The sequence below is a fragment of the Chiloscyllium plagiosum genome, chromosome 12 (genome assembly GCF_004010195.1).
Source record: "Chiloscyllium plagiosum isolate BGI_BamShark_2017 chromosome 12, ASM401019v2, whole genome shotgun sequence".
NCBI classification, from domain to species: domain Eukaryota; kingdom Metazoa; phylum Chordata; class Chondrichthyes; order Orectolobiformes; family Hemiscylliidae; genus Chiloscyllium; species Chiloscyllium plagiosum.
Genome location: NC_057721.1, coordinates 18,815,887 through 18,837,075, shown reverse-complemented (window position 1 = coordinate 18,837,075; position 21,189 = coordinate 18,815,887). Strand labels below are relative to the sequence as shown.

Below are 21,189 nucleotides of genomic sequence, written 5' to 3'. Positions count from 1 at the left end.
CAGCGGAGTGTTTTCTTGTTGATAGCTTGACAACTGTTCCTTGCAGGCCCTCCCTCTCTCACAAACCACTTGCAGCTTTGCGCTCTCTTCCATTCCCTTGCAGCCCATTGCTCTCTCTCTCTCTCTCTCGCAATCATCCATATATTCTGGTTACCCCACCCCCCCAGTCCCACCTGACACCATGGTCCCTGTGTCCTCCTTACCCACTTGCAGGCTCCAAGTGCCCCCAAATCCTTGCAACACTTTGTCTCCCCAGTTTTCTTTTGTGGCCTACCTGATTCTCTGACTCCTTTGCTACTTCCTTCTTTCCCACACAACAAACCACTACCTGCTCAGGACTCAACAGGGAGATAGATGGCTGTCCAGGCAAAAGACCACACCCACTCCCTCGATCATCGTGGTGTAGATAAAGGGCAGCTAAATCCTGGCCCTGTCTCCTCATCTCTGCTGTCAGCCCCTACCCCTTCCTGGGCTCAGCAAAACACTGGCTTTCAGATAAAATTCCATATAAAATTCTGAAATGGTGAGATAGACTGATAGGACAGGCCTGTTTTATTGTGCCATAAAATTGTAGATTCTCCACAGCGTGGAAGAAGGCCATTTGGCCCATCAAGTCCACACCAATCCTCCATGGCTAATCCACCCAACCCACATAATGGGCAAGTTACCATGGCCAATGCACCTAACCTGCATATCTTTGGATTGTGGGAGGAAACAGTAGGGAACCCATACAGACATGGGAAGAATGCGCAAAGACCAAACGGACAGTAGTCCGAGTGTGGAGCTGAACCTGGTTCCCTGGCACTGTAAGCCATCATGCTGTCCAGATAAACTCATTCCTAGCAGACAGTCCGAGACATAAAAGTAATTGGAGGAAGGATTAGAGGAAATGGTAGAAAATCCTTTTCAGCGAGAGGGTGATGGGAGTCTGTAATTTAATCCTTGAAAGGTTGTATAGATAAAACCTTTCACTGTCTCTAACAGAAGTATAGGTCTGCACTCAAGGTGCTGTAACTATAACACAAGTAACAGAAATCAAGGCTTGGAAAGTGGGATTAGGCTGGATGGTTGTGTCTTGGGAGACTGAATGCCTTCCTTTTCATCTGTAAATTTACATACTCTAATGTAATGCTCTGAAAATGATTTTGCGCAACTAATATCATTTGTCTTGCTCTATTACCTAAAGAAAATCCTTTGAACTTAGGAGATATATCTGGGTTTACAAGGAGTAGATTCCTTATGCAAAGACAGAAAGAAAATTCATGATGGGGTGGATAATCTTGAACGTAAAATACTCACGTTTACCATCACATTTACTATTATGCAGCAACATTTTGCAAATTGTTCTGTCTTGGCTTTATTTTGGCTTTCATGTGATGAGTAACCGTTTCTCTGAAAATCACCAGAAAGGTGGCTGTGTTCTAACGCTTTAATGAATGCGACAGAGAATGGGCAGTGCTACAAAAGCAAGTTGCAAAACTCATTGCACCAGCAAAATTCACAAATCTATTCAATCTTTAAGCTACAGTATCATATGTGAACAGATTGAATTGCCTTTAGAAGCCTAAATCACAGAAGACAGGTTTATCAGCCAATATACTGGCGTTCAGTCAACTAAATTGAATTTGCAAATATGAAAATCTTTCATCCAAACACTGCAGAGATGACTTTCGTGAAATAGTTTAAAAATAGATTGCTACCCTGAACATTAAAATGCAGTTACACAAATCAAACATCATAATGAATCATACATAGTTACAGCGCATGAGGAAGCCATTCCAACAGTCATGTCCATGCCAACTCTCTGGATGAGCAATTCAGTTGGTCCCACTTTTCTTTCCTGCACGTGTTTTCTCCTCAGCTGCTTATCCCATTCCCTTTTGAAAGCAGTGAGTGCTTTTCCTTCTGCCAGTCTCTCAGGCACTGCATTACACACCCCAACCATAAGGAAGTTACTTTTGGTTCTTTTACCAAGCATCCTCTGCTTCTACACCAATCCACCAATTTGATCTGCTTTCATATAATTAATCTCTGAAAACCTGGTGTGTTTTTGAGTGCCTTGATAAAATTTCCTATTCCAAGATTTTATTTTCATGTAAAACAATGTTCATTCCTGTCAAATAGTTTTGAGGTAAATGAAGCACAACTTGGCTTGACCAGTCTTAACAAAAGATTAATTACTTTTCTTTTTTAAAACATGTATAAGTATCAAAATGGTCATGGAGAATGCATTAGTTATAGAACACAGAAACTAGCAGCAGAGGTAAGCCACCTGGACCTTCAAGCCTGCTCTGTCATTTAGTATGATCATGGCAGATCCTCTATCTCAATGTCACATTCATACTTTCTCTCCATAACCTTAGATGCCTTTAATATCCAATCATGCACCATCTCTTTCTTGAATATACTTCACAACTTGGCCTCCACAGCCTTCCATGAGAGTGAATTCCACAAGTTAACCACCCACTGAGTAAAGAAATGTTTCCTTAGCTTAGTTGTAAATGGCCTATCTCATAGCCTGAGACTGCGTCACCAGGTTTTAGATTTGTCACCCATGGGCAATATCCGCCCTACATCTAGTCTGTTGAACACTTTGTTAGAGCTTTTTATGGTTCAGTCAGGACCCCTCTCATCCTTCTAAACTCTAAAGAGTACAGAGCCAGATGAACCAATCTGTCCTCATAGGACAGTCCTGCTATCCCCAGTATCAGCATAATGAATCTCTGCTGCACTCCCTCTTTGGCAAGTATTTCCTTTCTTAGGGAGAGAGACTAAAACTGTAATACTCCTCAGGTACGGTCTCACCAAGGACCTGTATAACTGCAGTGAGACATCTTTACTTCTGAACTCAAATCCTTTGCAATAAAGGCCAAAACACAACTTATGTTCAAGGACCCCCAGATCACTTTGTACATCCACACTTCCCAGTATATCACCATGTAAATAATACTTTGCCTTTCTGTTTTGGACACTGAAGTAGACAATCTCACATTGATCCATGTTATACTGTATCTGCCATGTGTTTTCCTCCACACACAACATGTCGCGATCACCCCGAAGCCTCCTTGCATCCTCCTCACAACTCAAACGCCCACCATTTTTATATCATCAGCAAACTTGGAAATGTTGGATTTTGTTCCCCTGCCCAGGTAACATTATATGTTATAAAGTATGGTGCTGGAAAAGCACAGCAGGTCATATAGCATCCAAGGTGCAGGAGAGTCGACGATTCTGGCATCAGGAATGTGGGGTGGGGAAGGGGGCTGAGAGATAAATAGGAAAATGGGAGTGGGGCTGGGGGAAGATATTTCGGAAGGCGATAGTTAGATGAAGGTGGGGGATGATGTTGTTAGGTCGGAGGGGAGGGTGGAGCAGATAGGTGGGAAGGAAGATGGACAGGTAGGACAGTTCAAGAGGGCGGTGCTGAGTTGGAGGATTGGATTGGGGATGAGGTGGGGGGGGTGGGGAGATCTGTAAATAGTGCTTTTCCAGCACCACACATTTTGACTCTGAATCTTCAGCATTGGCAGTTCTCACTTTCTCCTGAGGTAATATTATATGCAATATGAGACACTGGAAATTGTATTACATTTTACACTACATGCTTTTTTTGAATCTTTATTTAATAAAATTCCTGAACCCCATAAACATGGTTATCTTATTTGTAAATAAAGGCTTTTCCCCATTCGAGTCCCATTTTCTGAATTTGGTGATACAGTTCCAGAGGAATTTGATCTCAGACAAATATCCATTCTTGATATACAGTCCTAGAGCATACTGGTGGGCTACTGGACTGGGAGATCTGCATAGCAGAACACAACCCTGTTCTCATTTAATATATTTTAATGAAGCTTATTCAACGTTTTGATAGCGTAACCAGGTCAGCTCCTTCTATATATTAACCTCTACTAATGCAAATGTATTTTGTCAATATCATAAATTCCATCCGATACAATCACTCATTAAATATATATACCATGTATCACAGAATCAATGAGTTCACACAGATGTACAGCACGGAAACAAACTCTTCGGTCCAACTCATCCATGCTGACCAGACATCCTAGATTAATATAGTCCCATTTGCCAGCATTTGGCCCATGTTCCCCTAAATCCTTCCTATTCATCCAGATACCTTTTAAATGTTGTAATTGTACCAGCCTCCACCACTTCCTTTGGCAGCTCATTCCATACACACACCACCCTCTGTGTGGAATGGTTGCCTCTTACGTCCCTTTTAAATCTTTCTCCTCTCACCTTAAACTATGCCCTCTAGTTTTAGACTCCCCAAACCCAGACATTGCCTATTTATCCTATCCATGTCCCTCATGATTTTATAAACCTTTATAAGATCACCTCTCAGCCTCTGACACTCCAGGGAAAACAGCCCCAGTCCATTCAGCCCTATAGCTCAAACCCTCCAACCCTGGCAACATCCTTGTAAATCTTTGCCATGTGTAGAAAATTGAACATTCTACTTGGTAAGATGTTAAAAATAAAACAATGGGAACCAAAACTAAAAGATGCAAAAGTTATCAATGTGGAAGTAGAGAGAATAAGAAATTGTAGATCCAAGTTTCGTTTTACAACAAATGAATAGTTGTTCGTTGATATACAGGATCTCCATAAACATTGATATTGAAGATCAGTATTTCTGTACAACATAGGCAGAAGTGAGGACTGCAGATGTTGGAAACCAGATTTTAGATTAGAGTGGTGCTGGAAAAGCACAGCAGGTCAAGCAGCATCCGAGGAGCAGGAAAATCGACGTTTCGGGCATGAGCCCTTCATCAGCCCTTCTGCATAACATTCGCATTCTTCTCACAATTGGTGGAAACCATTCTTTCCAGGACACCCTGGTGCATCTCTTACTCACTCCAAACAATCCCTCCCTTAATCCCACAATATCTTCCTCTGTACAGGAGAAACAATCTACGCTCCTTGTTTCTTGGATGAAACCAGAATTTATTCAAACTTTTTGAACTTATTATACTTTATTCACTATTCAATGAACATAGGTTCTGAAGAAGACTCATATTGAACTCAAAGTGTTAACTCTCTTTCTCTCACTGCACAGTGGTGCCAGATCTGCTGAGTTTCTCCAGCTCTTTCTGGTTTTATTTGAGATAGAGTTAAACCAGGTACAGAGAGATAAATGATAAAACAAATCAAAGACAGTACAGTAGTTAAAAATAAAGCGACAGAAGGAAAGGTTAAAAAAATCTGAAAACTTAGAATTTTATTTCCTGGAAATTTCTGAAAGCAATTCCGAGATGTTGGAATGAATTTCAATGATGCAGATGGCTAGAGAATTGTTGGAGCCGTGTAGACTGCAGTTATGTGTTGGGACCATGTGGAAACCTGAATGCTGCTGACTCCATGGGAAGTGCCTGGGAAATTGAATTTTCTGTTGGGCAATTTCCCTATTCCCTATCCTCTGAAAGAGTCCATTAACGTTGGCGAATTTGGAGAGTTCTGACCACTAAAGCCTAATAGTTACTCACAAAATGTTTGAGGATTAAATAGCTACTCTAACTCTTGGCAACTACTAACTATACCTCTCCACCATCCACCCCCGATGCCTGCCCCACATCCCCCCTAAACAGCATCTCACATCCAGAGCCCTACCCTAACCTTGCCCAATTCAGATCTCCCATCGCACACTGTTGGACGCTGGCTATGGTACTGATCATCTTATACCACAGAACACAGACTGTTGGAAAAAGAGACATGGTTTCCACACCGATTCTCTCTGCTGCCGGACTTGTGGATATCTGGATGGGTTCCTAACAGCAGGCCCCAGTCCAGGAATCTCCAGTGCGGAAGCTACTGAAAGTTAAATGGGTAGTGTTTAATCACTTCAGGATGTACTGCACAGTCAGAAGGCATGTGTGTTCATGACTGTGCAATGTTCACCACCATTCTCAACCCACAGACACTGAAGCAATCTGTGTTCATATGCAATGAGATCTAGACAACATCCAGGCTTGGGCTGAAAATGGCAGATAACTTTCCTACCACACAAGCACCACAGACAAAGAAGCCAACCACTGCCCCTCGACAATGAATGGTATAGCTGAATTTCACTTATCGATGTCCTGGACTTACCATCAACCAGAAACTGAACTGAACATGCCCTATAAATAATGTCAAGAGTTGTGGTGCTGGAAAAGCACAGCTCCCTGACCTTCATCCATCTATCACCTTCCCAGCTACCTCCCTGCAAACCCAGCCCCTCCCATTTATCTCTCAGTCCTGACCCTCATTCCTGATGAAGGGCTTATGCCCGAAGCGTTGATTCTCCTGTTCCTTGGATGCTGCCTGACCTGCTGTGCTCTTTCAGCAACACACTCTCGACTCTGATCTCTAGCATCTGCAGTCCTCCCTTTCTCCATATAAATAATGTGCCTACTACAGGACATCAGAGGCAGGGAATCCTGTGACAAATGAGTCACCTCCTCACTTCCCAAAGCCTTGCCAGCATTGCCAAGGCACAAGCCAGGAGATGGGATTTTCTCAACCTGCCTGGGGGAATACAGCTCCAACTACACTCAAGAAGATCGATATCATTCAGGAAAATACAGCCCACTTGATTGATACCACATTGACCATATTCAACATTCACTCCAGCCACCACCAATGCACAGTGACAGCTGAACATACCAGTTAAAATACACACTGTGACAACTCATCAAGGCTCTTCTAAATCTGAAACCTCCATCACCTAGAAGGACATGGGTAGCAGATACCTGTAAACATAATCAACTCCAGGTTTCCTGCCATGCCACACACAATCCTGACCTGAAACTATATTGCCGTACCCTCACTGTCACTGGGTCAAAACCCTGGAACTCCCTCCCCAACAGCACTGTCGGTGCTTCTACAACAAATAGACAGCAACAGTTCAGGAAGGCAACTCACCCTCTCCAGGGCAATTGTGGTTGACAAGAAATGCTGGCCTATCCAGTGACACTCACATCCCATTAATAAATACAAAACAAAATAAAAAACACATTGGCAGTAAAGAACTTGAAGGTTCAGGGGTCAGGGGTCATGGAAAGCACTGTATACATACAATTCTTTTTTATTGCAAGTGCATTAATAGTTAATTGCAACAATGCTGAGCTCCATTTGTTTGCTTGATTTCACGCAAAAAGCCATATTTGGTAATCGTATAGTGGAATCCGTTTAGTTGAATTATGCTCTATACTAGAGGGTAGTTGTACCAATTGCAGTGGCCTTGATGTCACTTCATGTGCCTTGTGCCTATAACCACAATTCTAATATTTGAGCTTCCACTCAAAAGAGACATAGGTCTTACCAATCCTTCACTGGGTTTGATGTTTGTCAGCTGAACCACCTCCAAGTGAGCAGATTGTGAAACCAGCGGATCAGAAGATAGAGAGATAATGTGGTCACAAACACCTGAGAGTGTTTTACACTGTGACAGAAAGAGAAAACAAAAGAGTAAGGATACATCTCTAGAAAATAGCAGGGCAGATAAACAAAGCAATTTAATGATCTGTCAAATGAGAATGGCTTAACTTTAAATCGTTAAAGAGGATTTCTGAAAATCAGCATCACCAATGCAATTTCTGGATATAAAGTCTACAATTTACTTTATAAAATACTCCAGTCAAGCCTCATGATATGATCGATGTAGCATTTAATCCAAATAAGTACTTAATAGTTTAAAGTGAACAATTTTTTGACTCCGAAAAACCAGGAAGGCAAATCTGTCGGTTCAGGTGAAGTGGAGTGAAAACTGAGATATCCTGAGATCCACCGAGGACCATAGATATCTCCTTGATGTTCAACATTCCACAGACAGCTGCTCTTGCTGCATCCTGAGATCCACACTCAGTGCCATGCATCGTCATATGAACGCCCGCAACATCTCTCTCCAACAGCACCACCTCAGAGCTGCACTGCTCCCCAGTTCCACTTCATCCTCTGGCTCATTTGCCATACGAACAAGGAACATTTTCTTTTCCTTTCATGCGTCAACTCAGAGACACCCATGGCCCTCCTGAACCTTGTCCCCCTCCCCTTCCCTTTGACTCCATCCCATCTTCAAACCTCACCTCCTGTCATGTGTTTACTATCCCTTCTGACCTTACACTCTCCAATGCTGAATGTTCTGTACTCAGCAAAGATCTTGGTTCTATCCCTCAGCATTCCCACCTTCATGAATTTCGGTCATAATATAACGTTGAACTCTTCTGTCGCCTTCGCCTCTGTGCCCAAACCTTTGAACAAGAGTCTTCTCCCAATCCCAGAGACCCCCACACCCACCTCCAACACTCTCCCACCACTTGGACTCCTCCTAGTGGCCTGCACTTGACCTGTTCATTGAGAACTGTCGATGTGACACTGGCTGCCTCAATTTCTCTGCTCTGTCCTTACCCATCCCAACCTATCTGCCTGTAAATTGAATGCACTCTGTGCTCTCAGATTCAACCCCAGTTAAGCCTGCCGACAGGGTGATGCTATTGTAATCTGAATGCTGACCTCGACATTGCAAATACTGAGCGCCAGTTCTCATATACCTCCCACTGTCTCCCCCTGGATCACGATTCCACCGTGGCATATTAGGCCACTGTGTCCACTATAGTTACTTATCTCCCCCTCACCACTGCCTCCAAGCTCATATCCCCCAGCCCCACTCATTTCTACCTCCTTCCCGATAGGGTAAATTGTCTTTTCCCTGGGATCGGGGAGTCCAGGACTAGAGGTCATAAGTGAGAGGGGAAAGATATAAAACAGACTAAAGGAGCAACTTTTTTCACACAGAGGGTGGTACGTGTATGGAATGAGCTGCCAGAGGAACTGGTGGAGGTTGGTACAATTGCAACATTTAAGAGGCATTTGTGTTGGGTATATGAATAGGAAGGGTTTGGAGGGATATGGGCCGGGTGCTGGCAGGTGGGACTAGATTGGGTTGGGAATCTGGTCGGCATGGACAGGTTGGACCGAAGGGTCTGTTTCCGTGCTGTACATCTCTATGACTCTATGACTACCCAGACAGACCTACTGTTTCTCCCTGCTCCTGCTCCACACAGCTCAGCGCTTCCTTCCTTGACGCATTTTTTTTCTCCCCTGGTCCAATCCCTTCCCACTTACATCTGCAATTCCTCTGACGTTGTACGTCAGTTTCAGAATTTCCAGTTTGCAAATTCCAGATGCCTCCTCTTTACCATAGACGTGCAATCCCTTTACACATCCATTCCCCCAGCAGGATGGTCTCAGGCCTCTCTGCTTCATCCCGGAGCAAAGGCCTGAACCATCCCCGCCCACCACCACCCTCCTCTGCTTACAGAGCTTCACCTCTCCCTGAAGAATTTCACCCTGAATTACTCTCATTTCCTTCAGGTCAATGAGGTGGCCATGGATACCCACATAGGCCCCAGTTGTGCCTGTCTCTTTATGGGGTACAAGGAACATTCCCAGTTACTGTCCTATTCCGGCCCTCACCCACAAGTCTTTCTCCAGTATTTCTATGATATCATCAGTGATGTGTCCCTCTCTCATCTGGAATTGCAAAGGTTTATCTGTTTCGCTTCCAATTTCCACCCCACCCTCACTTTTACTAGGTCCATCTCCGATTCCTCCCTTCCTTTCCTCGACATCTCTGTTTCCATTTCTGGGGATAGGCTGGCCACCAATATCCACTATAAACCCACCAACTCCCACAGCCACGTGGATGATACATCCTCTCACTCTGCTTCCTGTGAAGGCTCCATTCCATTCTCCCTGTTCCTCCGTCTCCATCGCATCTGTTCCAATGATGACAAATTTGACAAGGGACCGTCTGAAATCTCCACCTTCTTCCTCCATCGAGGACACCCCAGCATCTTTGTTGACAGGGTCCTCAGTCGGGTCCAACCCATTTCCTGCACATCAGCCCTCACCCCCTGTCTTCCCTCCCACAACAGCAAAAGGGTCCCCTTTGTCCTTCCCTACCCTTCCACCAACATCCACATCCAGAGGATCATTAGCCACTATTTCTGCCACCTCCAGAGGGATGCCAACACCCAGATACATATTCCCCTTCCTTATCAGCCTTTCACAGGGACCATTCCTTCCGGGACATTGTGGTCCACTCCATTTTCACTCCCAATACCCCCCATAGCCCAATTGCACCTTGCCCTACAACCGCCTAAGGTGCAACATTTGCCCATTTACCTCCTCCCTCCTCAGTATCCGAGGGCCCAAACACATCTTCCAGGTGAAGCAGCACTTTACCTACACTTCACACAATCATACCACTGCATTCGCTGCTCACAATGTGGTCTCCTCTATATTGGGGAAACAAAGCATAGTCTGGGTGACAACGTTGCATAACATCTACATTCTGTCCATAAGCAAAGACCCTGAGCTTCCAGTTGCCTGCCACTTCAGCACACCTTCCTGTTCCCTGACCAATATCTCTGTCTCAGGCTTGCTGCAGTGCTCCAGCGAAACTCAGCACAAGCTGGACGAACAGCACCTCATTTTCCGCCTGGACTCAATATCGAGTTCAACAATTTTGGGGTTTGAGGCATCTTCTCCCATGTCCTTACCTCACACAGCAGGCCTTGTTATTATATGGCCTGCCATTACACACAATCCATTGTTAGCCACTAACAGTCCCCATTAGCAGCCATCCATTCTCCTAGGCTGACTGTTATCCACTCCTTTGTCGGTCCAAATGTTCTTCTCTCTCTTTGGGCTCTATCTCCACCTATCATTCACTCCTTACCCCTTCTCCCCAACCTATCTTTTGCATAAAAAAAATTTTCCTAGCTACCAGCTGTTCTGAGGAAAGGTCACTGGACCCACGACGATTAACACTGATTTCTCTCCACAGATACTGCCAGATCTGCTAAGCTTTTCCAGCAATTTCTGTTTTTGTTGCTTTGAGATCCATATGGGCAGAAGAAAAAAATTAAACAGTGTTTCAGCTGCAGATATCCTTCCAGATTAAAGATAACTGAACCTTTTGATGATCGATTACTCTCGTCTAATGATGGCTTAGGAGCATATACATTCTCCAGTGGGGTTCATGAGAGTCCTCAAGATGTCTTGAGGTCCTCTGTGTGCCTTGGACAAAGTTTCCAGCAGAAGCTAAGATGTTGGCCAGGGCAGGTTCCGTTGACTTGAAGGTGGAAGGGTTGAGAGAATGGACCACCCATAGTTTCCACTCCACTGAACCTCAAAGGGAATTGTAAACTGAATAAAATTCCAGGGTAAGCAGATTCCAGCCCAAATTCCTGGATCCCTTGGATAAAAATCGTTCCACCTACTGTCTCTATGTTTGGCACACACTGAAAATTTATTTTCATGAATGTAAAAATGTACAGGAATCTACCTTTGTCTATATATGCAGAGCAGTGCAAATACATTTTGGAGAAATTAATTATAATTGATGTTTCAATAACAATACCACAATGTAACTTGGAACATGTGAAGAAACCTCTGAAATTGCTGATTTAGTGCAAACATATATTGTGGCAGGATAAAGCGGATAGAAAAATACATTTAGAGTCTTAGAGTCATAAAGTTATACAGCATGGAAACAGACCCTTTGGTCCAACTCATCCATGTCGTCCAGATATCCTAAATAAATCTGGTCCCATTTGCCAGCACTCAGTCCATATCCCTCTAAACCCTTCCTATTCATTTACACATTCAGATGCCTTTTAAATGTTGCAATTGTACTAGCCTCCACCACTTCCTCTGGCAGCTCATTCCACCCATGCAGTATCCTCTGTGTGAAAATGTTGCCCCTTAGGTCCCTTTTATATCTTTCCCCCTCACCCTAAACCTACGCTCTCTAGTTTTTGACTTCCCCATCCTGGGGAAAAGACCTTGACTATTCACCTTATCTATGCCCCTCATGACTTTATAACCCTCTATAAGGTCACCCCTTAGCCTCCAATGCTCCAGGGAAAACAGCCCCAGCCTATTCAGCATCTCCCTATAGCTGAAACCCTCCAACCCTGGCAACATCCTTGCAAATCTTTACTATACCCTTTCAAGTTTCACAACATCCTTCCTATAGCAGGGAAACCAGAATTGCACACAGCAGTCCAACAGAGGCCTAACCAATGTCCTGTATAGCTGCAACATGACCTTCCAACTCCTATACTCAACGCACTGACCAATAAAGGCAAGCATACCGTACGCCTTCTTCACGATCCTATCTACCTGAGACTCCACTTTCAAAGAGCTATGAACCTGCACTCCAAGGTCTCTTTGTTCAGCAATGTTCTCCAGAACCTTACCATTAACTGCATAAGTGCTACCCTGATTTGCCTTTCTAAAATGCAGCACCTCACATTTATCTAAATTAAACTCCATCTGCCACTCCTCAGCCCATTGGCCCACCTGATCAAGATCTCGTTGTACTCTGAGGTAACCTTCTTCACTGACCACTAAACCTCCAATTTTAGTGTAATCTGCAAATTTGTTAACTATACCTCTTATTTTGTAGCTATTTCATGACATAGGAACATGCTAAAATGCTTTTCTGTTAATGGTGGACTTTTAAAAGGTAGTCACAGTCATAATGTGGGGAATGTACTCCAGGTTTGATCACAGAAATGTTTCCTGCATCTCCTCACTTAAAACCTGTGTTTGAAAGCACAGTGCTTTTATTATCACTTATGGATCTTTCTGTAGACGTTATCAGTGTGTGGAGGGAGGTACAAATGTGCATATTGCTGGTGTGGCACTGTGCTTACTGAATAAACTACAGATTTAGTTCCTTCAGATAGCTTTTTTAAATAAACACAGAATTTTCTTCCACCTTAACTACAATTGTTGAATTCCTGTGCCCGGGATTGCTGAATTGTAAACCACTGTTTGTATAATGCTCCTCATGTGAACAGAAGCAATTCAGCTTGCTTCACTGGTGAGAAAGGAAATTAAAAGAAATTGGAGCAAAGCCTTGGCCACATTTTTTTGAAGAACATTTCAAAAGCCATTTACTTGAATAATTCCCACTGCCTTTATGAGTTCAAACGCTAGATTTTCCAGCCTCAATGAGGCAGGTTAGGCGGCTTGGGTGAGGGGTGGTGAAAGTTGCAGGGAAAATAGCAGGGAACAGCACTGGATAGATCCCAGACTCTGCCATCAAGCACTCTCTTTTAGGGTAGACTGAGGGGTTGGTTAACCACCCACTGCATGGACGTGGGCAGTCAGGCCTTAATAAGGAACAATTTTGTGGCCATGCCATTATATTGCCTGCAGCGAAGGAGACCAACCCATTGGCATAAAGAGCTCTCCAGCTGAATGAAGGCTGGCCATGAGAACTGGAGTCTTTACGTCACTGACTGTGTAGTGTAAAGGGCATTATTTTTCACGCTGGGTATCGCTCCTGGGCATGTGCGAAACAAGCTACATCGTAGTTACATCAGAACAAATGGAATTGGAGCCTGGATCTGTAAGTCTCCACATCAGATATCCTCTCTTACAATCCTCTGTATATCACCATGCTCAATAAATCCTGTTGCTGTTCACTCTCATGACTAGATTTCACATTACAATGTGGTGCCAACGATAACTAGACTGCAGCCATTTTGTAATATAGACAAACAGGAGGCTGGAAGAGCACAACAAGCCAGGCAGCATCAGGAGGTGCAGAAGTCAATGTTTCGGGGTGAAACCCTTCTTCAGACTGAAGGGTTATACCCGAAACGTTGAGTTCTCCACCTCCTGATGCTGCCTGGCTTGCTGTGTTCTTCCAGCCTCCTGCCTGTCTACTTTGGATTCCAGCATCTGCAGTTCTGTTCTGTAACAGCCTGAAACAAAGCCATTGACTCAGCTGTGAGACAAACCCAAGGCTCCAAACTTTGAGGCGGTGAAAATTCCTTAAATGCAGCTCAGGGGTGCTGGGGTTGGGTTGCAAAGGACTTTGAGGAATTCCTTGGAACTCAATCATGGAACAGGAATTGCCACACTGAAGAAGGTGGCCCAAAGCAGAGAACTCAGATCGCATCAGGAAGAAATCAATTAATCACAACACGCAATAAGTTTCCAAAAGTCAGATGTCAGAGGAAAGGATAATGTACAAGATAAATCACCCACGCAACATTCAGATAAAGTTGGGAAAGAATAGTTGTCGCAACAAATGTTACAGATAGTTCAATGACAGAAAAACTTGACCTTTATTAAACCTGCCAGAAAACATGGAAGGCCCTGACTGTGCTCTATGGTGAATAAATTAGCTTTGATGGTTCAGTAGATACAGTATTATAGCAGACTTCAACAAGTAGCAGATAAGAAGCAAGTCACTACTGTTGTAGTGACTGGTGGTAAAGCCAATGTAAAAGAAACAGCAACGTTTGGTGATGTACTTAAAGCACTTAACTCCTATTTCAGTTTAAGAATCAAGTCCATAATAGACTGGACAATCTTCAATCAATGTGAGCAGAAACCATTGACTCTTTCAGAAATGATTTATGCCACCTCATGGATGACTGTCAATATGGAAAGATGAACTCACACAGGACCACACTGTACTGAGGTACAAGATGAAGCTACAATTTTGTGTCTGAAAAAGATATTACATTACCATCAGCTGTGTGACATGCTAGATAGGTTGAAGTTCACAAGCAAAACAGGCATTTTATCCAAGATAAGAATGTACTTGGAGTCAGACTGCTGCTTCTGACTTCATCCAGCTTGTTAACAAGATAAAAGTTTTGTTAACCAAGGGTATTAAGGAACATGGGCCATAGGCAGGTATGTGGACTTAGGCCACAGTTCAGCTGTGATCTCACTGAATGGCAGAACAGGCTTGAGAGGCTGAATGGCCTGCTTCTGTATCAGCAGGATAATAGCTACAATAAGTAGACCATGCTGCTCCCATCATTGCTCCTTATATGTGTCGTGATATGAGGAGGTCATATCGACAACAGCCCTGCCTGGCAACAAAGGCAACATAACATGCAAGCCACATGCTAGGTCATGTTCAGTCGGTAACCGAAACAGAAATAGATCATTTTAGCCTGTAATTTCAAAGTTTTAAGGCAGGCCATTCTGGTCTGCAGAGATACAGGAAATAGATGTTTCTGAGGAGCAAGATCAACAACATGCATTCTTCTTGCATGAAGGAATGGCCTTAAGGTAATATTTTAATTCAGATGTTACAGTAACTGTTCTAAAAAAACTAACTTCAAATTAGCTGGATATGTGAATATATTGAATCTTTCAGATGTTATACTGTTGTGGGGAAAATCACCAGTCTCAGAGACAGAATCGAGATTCAATGACAGAATTTATTGTACAAAGAAATCGGAGCTCCGGGGAGAGAGAGAGACGTCCGCCAGCATGGCTGTCAGCTGTGAGCCTTCTCTCACCCTCGGAGCACATGTCATGATATTTTATACATTTCATGGTATAATGGTCCAGATATCAAGTCTTTGTTTGTACAGCATGGTTTGTTTACAGAAAATGTTACAGTCATTGTCAGTTTCAGAGGAATGATACAGAGTCATTGTCAGTTTCAGCAGCTACGCTGAAGTCCATTACTGCATTAATTGGTCGTGATCGTTCTTCCTGAGAAGGAAGATCGTCTTCCATTACTGCGCGTATTAACACTTGTATACGCGCAGTCTCAGGTAGTTAACATTTCTATTGAAGGTAGTGGCTGGACTCAGACAATTCAGTGGGCAGTAGATGTTACTGATGTGTATTCTCTCCCCCATCCACCTTAAACTAATCATCTATATTCTGTGTCTATTGTGCTGGTATTCTGTTGGCCACAGACAGTATCTGTGTGTGCTTCGCTGTACTTTTCCATGTAATGGCTCAGCCGCCATCTTGTATGCTAAGTGACCAACTTATGGCTCAGCGGCCATCTTGTGTCTGTGTGCCCTGTGTCAGCATGCCCCGAGTCAACTCCCACAATACCATGGTTGAAACAGGGATTCCTCAGACATTCTCATGGAACACTTTCGGGTTTTGGAGACACATGATTCACAGAAATGAGGCCAGGTACACACTACACTTCACTGGGCTGAAAAAAAGTTATCAGAGACCTTGTACATAATCCCTAATCATTTTTATTCTTTACTAGATAGAGATGCTTCTGTGGATTGAACATTTTTCAGCTGAAAAACATCAAAGACTTTTCAGGCTTTGAGCTGCCAAATGTTGGAGCAGATACTCCATTTATTTTCCACAAAATAATCTGAAAATGGCAGTAAAAGAAGGCACTAAAGGAGGTGCAGCCAACCACCAGAGGACAGTGATTTACATTTTCACCACAAAGCGACCGGAAAGGAATACAACACGAAAGTTGTTCAGTGACTTGAATTTGCAACCCCACACCTTCTTGTACCTGTACGTTCAGGTGACATAGCCCCTGAAAAGGCAGCTGTCTTTTTCAAGGACAATTAGTCCTTCCTTCATGAAGAAGAGCTAAAGTTATGTACTAATGCACAGAACCTGCCAAGTGAATGCACGTACAGTCACAGTTCAATGATGTGTTCCTCCCAGAAGCAAGCCAGACTAATGAGGTTAAGCAAAGTGACTCTGTGTTAGCTTACACTCAAAATAAAGAGACTGAAGAATACAAAATTTCTACATCAGGCAGCAGAATCTGACGCTCGAAAATTATGTGCGCTCAGAATATATTTTCAATCATGCAAGGAAGAAGTCTCAGGAGTCCAAGGAAACTCAAGCCAGTTCAGTCAAGATGGATGGGGACATGGCTGCACAGATAGAAGCCGACTGTGTGCAACAAACCACGGCAATAATGTTCGGAGAACGTGAGTGCGAGCTTAACACATCTGAAGAAAAGTTCCAACCTTCAGCAAAGGTCTACCAAGAAATGCAATAACTTTCAATTAGTCAAAAAAAACCTTTTCAGAGAGAAAAAGATCCTTAAAGCGGACCATGCTAAAATCAATAGGCAGGAATTATTGATCTGCTTAGTTGGAAGTGGGGAGTGGGAGGGGGGTGGTGGGGTGTAAAGGGAAACCCACTAACAAGCCTTGGAAGCACAGACAGACAGGGTATCATCAGAAGCTGTTACTCCACTCTTCCAATGTTTTTACTCTCCAAAAAGACAAGAAAGTACATATATCCGGCATATCCTCTGAAAGAACTGAGAATACTGTCAGAGATTAGTCCTTTATGCACAAAGATTCGGGCTTGGAGGGGAAGGCGATGGGGTGGGGGGGGGTGTGGGTCTAAATCTCAGTTTGTAACTTGCTTATGTGCCTCCAAGCAAGACTGCCTTTGCGTTCAGATCCCTGACCTGCTTTTGCACTCTCCTAATGGATGTGTAGAGACTCCAACTCTGCTGGCTCTCTGATTGACTTGGCGGCAGACAGTCTGCTTTCATCCTTTAGAGGGCAGTGAGCTTGGAGGTGACTAATCACAGGACCGACTTAGGGAAGGTCTTCATCCATTTAGTCCCAAAGCCTACGGCCAAATTTAGCCTGAAGTCACCAATGGTGGAGGGACACCTTCAAATGGCCTCTAATATCGAGAAGATCAAGGGCAACAAATGTATGCACATGCTGTCACCTCCAAATTCCACATAAATCATACACCATTCTGACTTGGAATGGTGGTTCTTCACTGCTGCTACGCTCAAAACTTGTAAGGCCTTCCTTGACGGCACTATAGGTATTGATACATGACATTGATACAGGCTGCAATAGGTAAAGGCGGTGGCTCAAGGTCAGTTGAGGATAGGCAATTAATTCTAGGCTGGCCATTAGCAATCACATCCCTTAAAGGATTTTTTTTAAATGAAAAAGCAGACCCTACTTCTGATTTTCCCCTCAAATCTCTCATTCTTCACCCAGAGCCCAATATAACTGTTAAAACACTTTAACCGAGGGCGGCACGGTGGCTCATTGGTTAGCACTGCTGCCTCACAGCACCTGGGTCCCAGGTTCGATTCCAGCCTTGAGTGACTGTCTGTGTGGATTTTGCACATTCTCCCTGTGTCAGTGTGGGTTTCCTCCGGGTACTCAGGTTTCCTCCCACAGTCCAAAGATGTGCAGGTGAATTGGCCATGTTAAATTTCCCATAGTGTTAGGTGCATTAGTAAGAGGGAACTGGGTCTGGGTGGGTTACTCTTCAGAGGGTCAGTGTGGACTTGTTGGCCTGAAGGGCCTGTTTCCACACTGTAGGGAATCTAATCTAATCATAATCTGGTTTCTACTCAATTTTATCAAGAATTCTCAAAGTGTTGAGCATTCCACAGGAACCTTTATTTATAAGTTCTGAGATTATTTGTAAAGTGTTAGCTTTGTGAACAGATGTTTACACAAACTTCCAAACATCCAAAAGGAGGAATGGGATACAGGGGAACTTAGCTGTCTGGATACAGAATTGCCTGGCCAACAAAAGACAGCGAGTGGTAGTAGAAGGAAAATATTCTGTCTGGAAGTGAGTGGTGTTCCACAGGGCTCTGTCCTTGGGCCTCTACTGTTTGTAATTTTTATTAATGATTTGGATGAGGGGATTGAAGGATGGGTCAGCAAGTTTGCAGATGACACAAAGGTTGGAGTTATCATTGACAGTATAGAGGGCTGTTGCAGGCTGCAGCGGGACATTGACAGGATGCAGAGATGGGCTGAGAGGTGGCAGATGGAGTTCAATCTGGATATATGCAAGGTGATGCATTATGGAAGGTCGAATTTGAAAGCTGAGTACAGGATTAAGGATAGGATTCTTGGCAGTGTGGAGGAACAGAGGGAGCTTTGTGTGCAGGTACATAAATCCCTTAAAATGGCCACCCAAGTGGACAGGGTTGTTTTGAAAGCATATGGTGTTTTGGCTTTCATTAACAGGGGGATTGAGTTTAAGAGTCGTGAGATCTTGTTGCAGCTCTATAAAACTTTGGTTAGACTGCACTTGGAATACTGCGTCCAGTTCTGGTTGTCCTATTATAGGAAAGATGTGGATGCTTTGGAGAGGATTCAGAGGAGGTTTACCAGGATGCTGCCTGGACTGGAGGGCTTATCTAATGAGGAGAGAGTTGTGAGAGCATGGAATGTGTTGCCAGCAGCAGTTGTGGAAGCGAGGTCATTGGGGACATTTAAGAGACTGCTGGACATGCATATGGTCACAGAAATTTAAGGGTGCATACATGAGGATCAATGGTCGGCACAACATCGTGGGCTGAAGGGCCTGTTCTGTGCTGTACTGTTCTATGTTCTATCTTGGTATGGCTGGAATTATCTCCCTAATATACACAGGGTGCAACTACATCAAATGGATTGCACTGTTCAAGAAGGAAGGTCACCTCATCTTTACTAGGACAATAAATTATGGCCCAGTTAGTGAAGCCCACATTTCTTGAATGAATAAAATAAAACATGACCACATTCCAAACAGTCATTTCCTCCCATCAGGAAAGATTTTCTACTTCTTAATCTATATTGACTGCTGTTTATGTGGCTATGGGGTTCAAGTGAGACTAAATCAGTCCATAGTTGCTTAAATCTGTTTTGTTGCACATTTTAAAAAACGGGAATCACATATCTGTTTCTAATCGACTGGTACTTTCTCAGTAGACAGAGACTTCCACATAACAATCATTCCTTTTCCATTAGTGCTTTAAGATAAATACTTCCAATCCTTGTGGGATTTATTGGTTTTGATCTCTTTGAGCCTGTGTAAGACTTCCATCACAGTTATATTGAAGTCATGAATTTATCCTGGAATACCTGTGTTTGCAGAGAGCAAGATGTGCTTGTCATACATGATAACATGCTTAAAGAAAATAATCTGACAAAATGGGCCAGATTTTGCCTTTGTTTCAATTATTTCTTGTATAAATACTCTGTCCATCAGGATAGTCACTGTTAGGAGGACCTGCAGCAACTCCCAGCAGCATCTTAAACCATATGATGGAGGAGCAAAAATAGGCCATTCGGTCCATCGATTATTAGCTCTGCCATTCAATGAGATCATGGCTAATCTAATAATCCTCAATTCAAATTTCCTGCCTTTCTCTTCTAATTCTTGTTTCCCCTTATGGATTATAATGCTGTCTAGGGCACTGGGGAAAATATAAGCACTACTGCAGTTAGGCGGTAAGAAAAAATATAACCAGGAGATTAAAACAAAAGTATTGAAGGCTGAAATAGACAGCATTTTAGTTTTTTTCTTTCTTAACTGAGGAGGCTCTAAATCTCCTAAGAAAGAAAAAAACTAAATTGCTGTCTATTTCAGCCTTCAATACGTGTAATGACAATAGCCTCAGCAGCCGTCTGTGATAAAGGATTCACTGGAATTTAGACCCTTGTTTTGAAACATATAGATTCTTAGTGGATTTGACAGGATAATGACTTGACAGAGAGCATAATCACAGAATAAGGAGTTGCACATTTAAACCAGAGATGAGGAGCAATTTCTTCTCTCTGAGGGGAATGAATCTACGAAATCCTTTCGTCATAAGACAGTCCCTCTATTCCTGGTATCAATTGAATGGACCTTCTCTGGACTGCCTCCAACACCGGTATATCTTTCCTTAGATAAGGGGCCTAAAACAGTTCACAGCTTTCCAGCTGTGTCTGACTTTTGCCTTTATTGTTTTAGCAAAAGCTCCCTACTTTCACACTCCATTTCCTCTGAAATAAAGGCTAACATTCCATTAACTTGCTCTATTATCTGCTGAACCTGAATGCTTGCTTTTCTTAATTCATGGATGAGGATTCCTAAAGCCCACTGTTCCGTAATCTCTGTTTCTGCAGCTTTCCTCCATTTAAATCAAACTCAGCTCCTCTATTCTTCTGGCTAAACCGCATAACCTCACATTTTCCCACATTATATTCCATTTGCCAAGTTTTCACCCACTTATTTAACATCTATCATCCTCACCACCTGCCTTCTCACCTATTTTAGTGCTATCCACACTCTTGGCTCTAATACATTCATTCTCCTCATCAAAATCATTAATATACATTGTAAACAGTTTACACCACTGATCCCCGTGGCACACCACTCATTACTGGCTGCCATCTTCTGACCCTCATCATTCATAATCACCACTCAGAGAGACGTACAGCACAGAAACAGACCCTTCAGTCCAACTCATCCATGCCGACCAGATATCCTAAACTAATCTAGTCCCATTTGCCAGCATTTGGCCCATATGCCTCTAAACTCTTCCTAATCATATACCCATCCAGATGCCTTGTAAATGTTGTAATTGTACCAGCCTCCACTACTTTCTCT

General features: G+C 43.3%; 1 protein-coding gene across 2 annotated transcripts in view; it reads right to left on the bottom strand.

The window, feature by feature from the left end:
* Positions 1 to 21,189, bottom strand: part of cnksr2a (connector enhancer of kinase suppressor of Ras 2a) — a 489,515-nt gene that overhangs the window by 284,273 nt on the left and 184,053 nt on the right. For both annotated transcript variants that reach the window (XM_043700616.1, XM_043700617.1), the window contains exon 6: positions 7,322 to 7,441. In XM_043700616.1, coding sequence (XP_043556551.1) covers positions 7,322 to 7,441 — 120 coding nt within the window. The remainder of the gene's footprint in view (positions 1 to 7,321; positions 7,442 to 21,189) is intronic.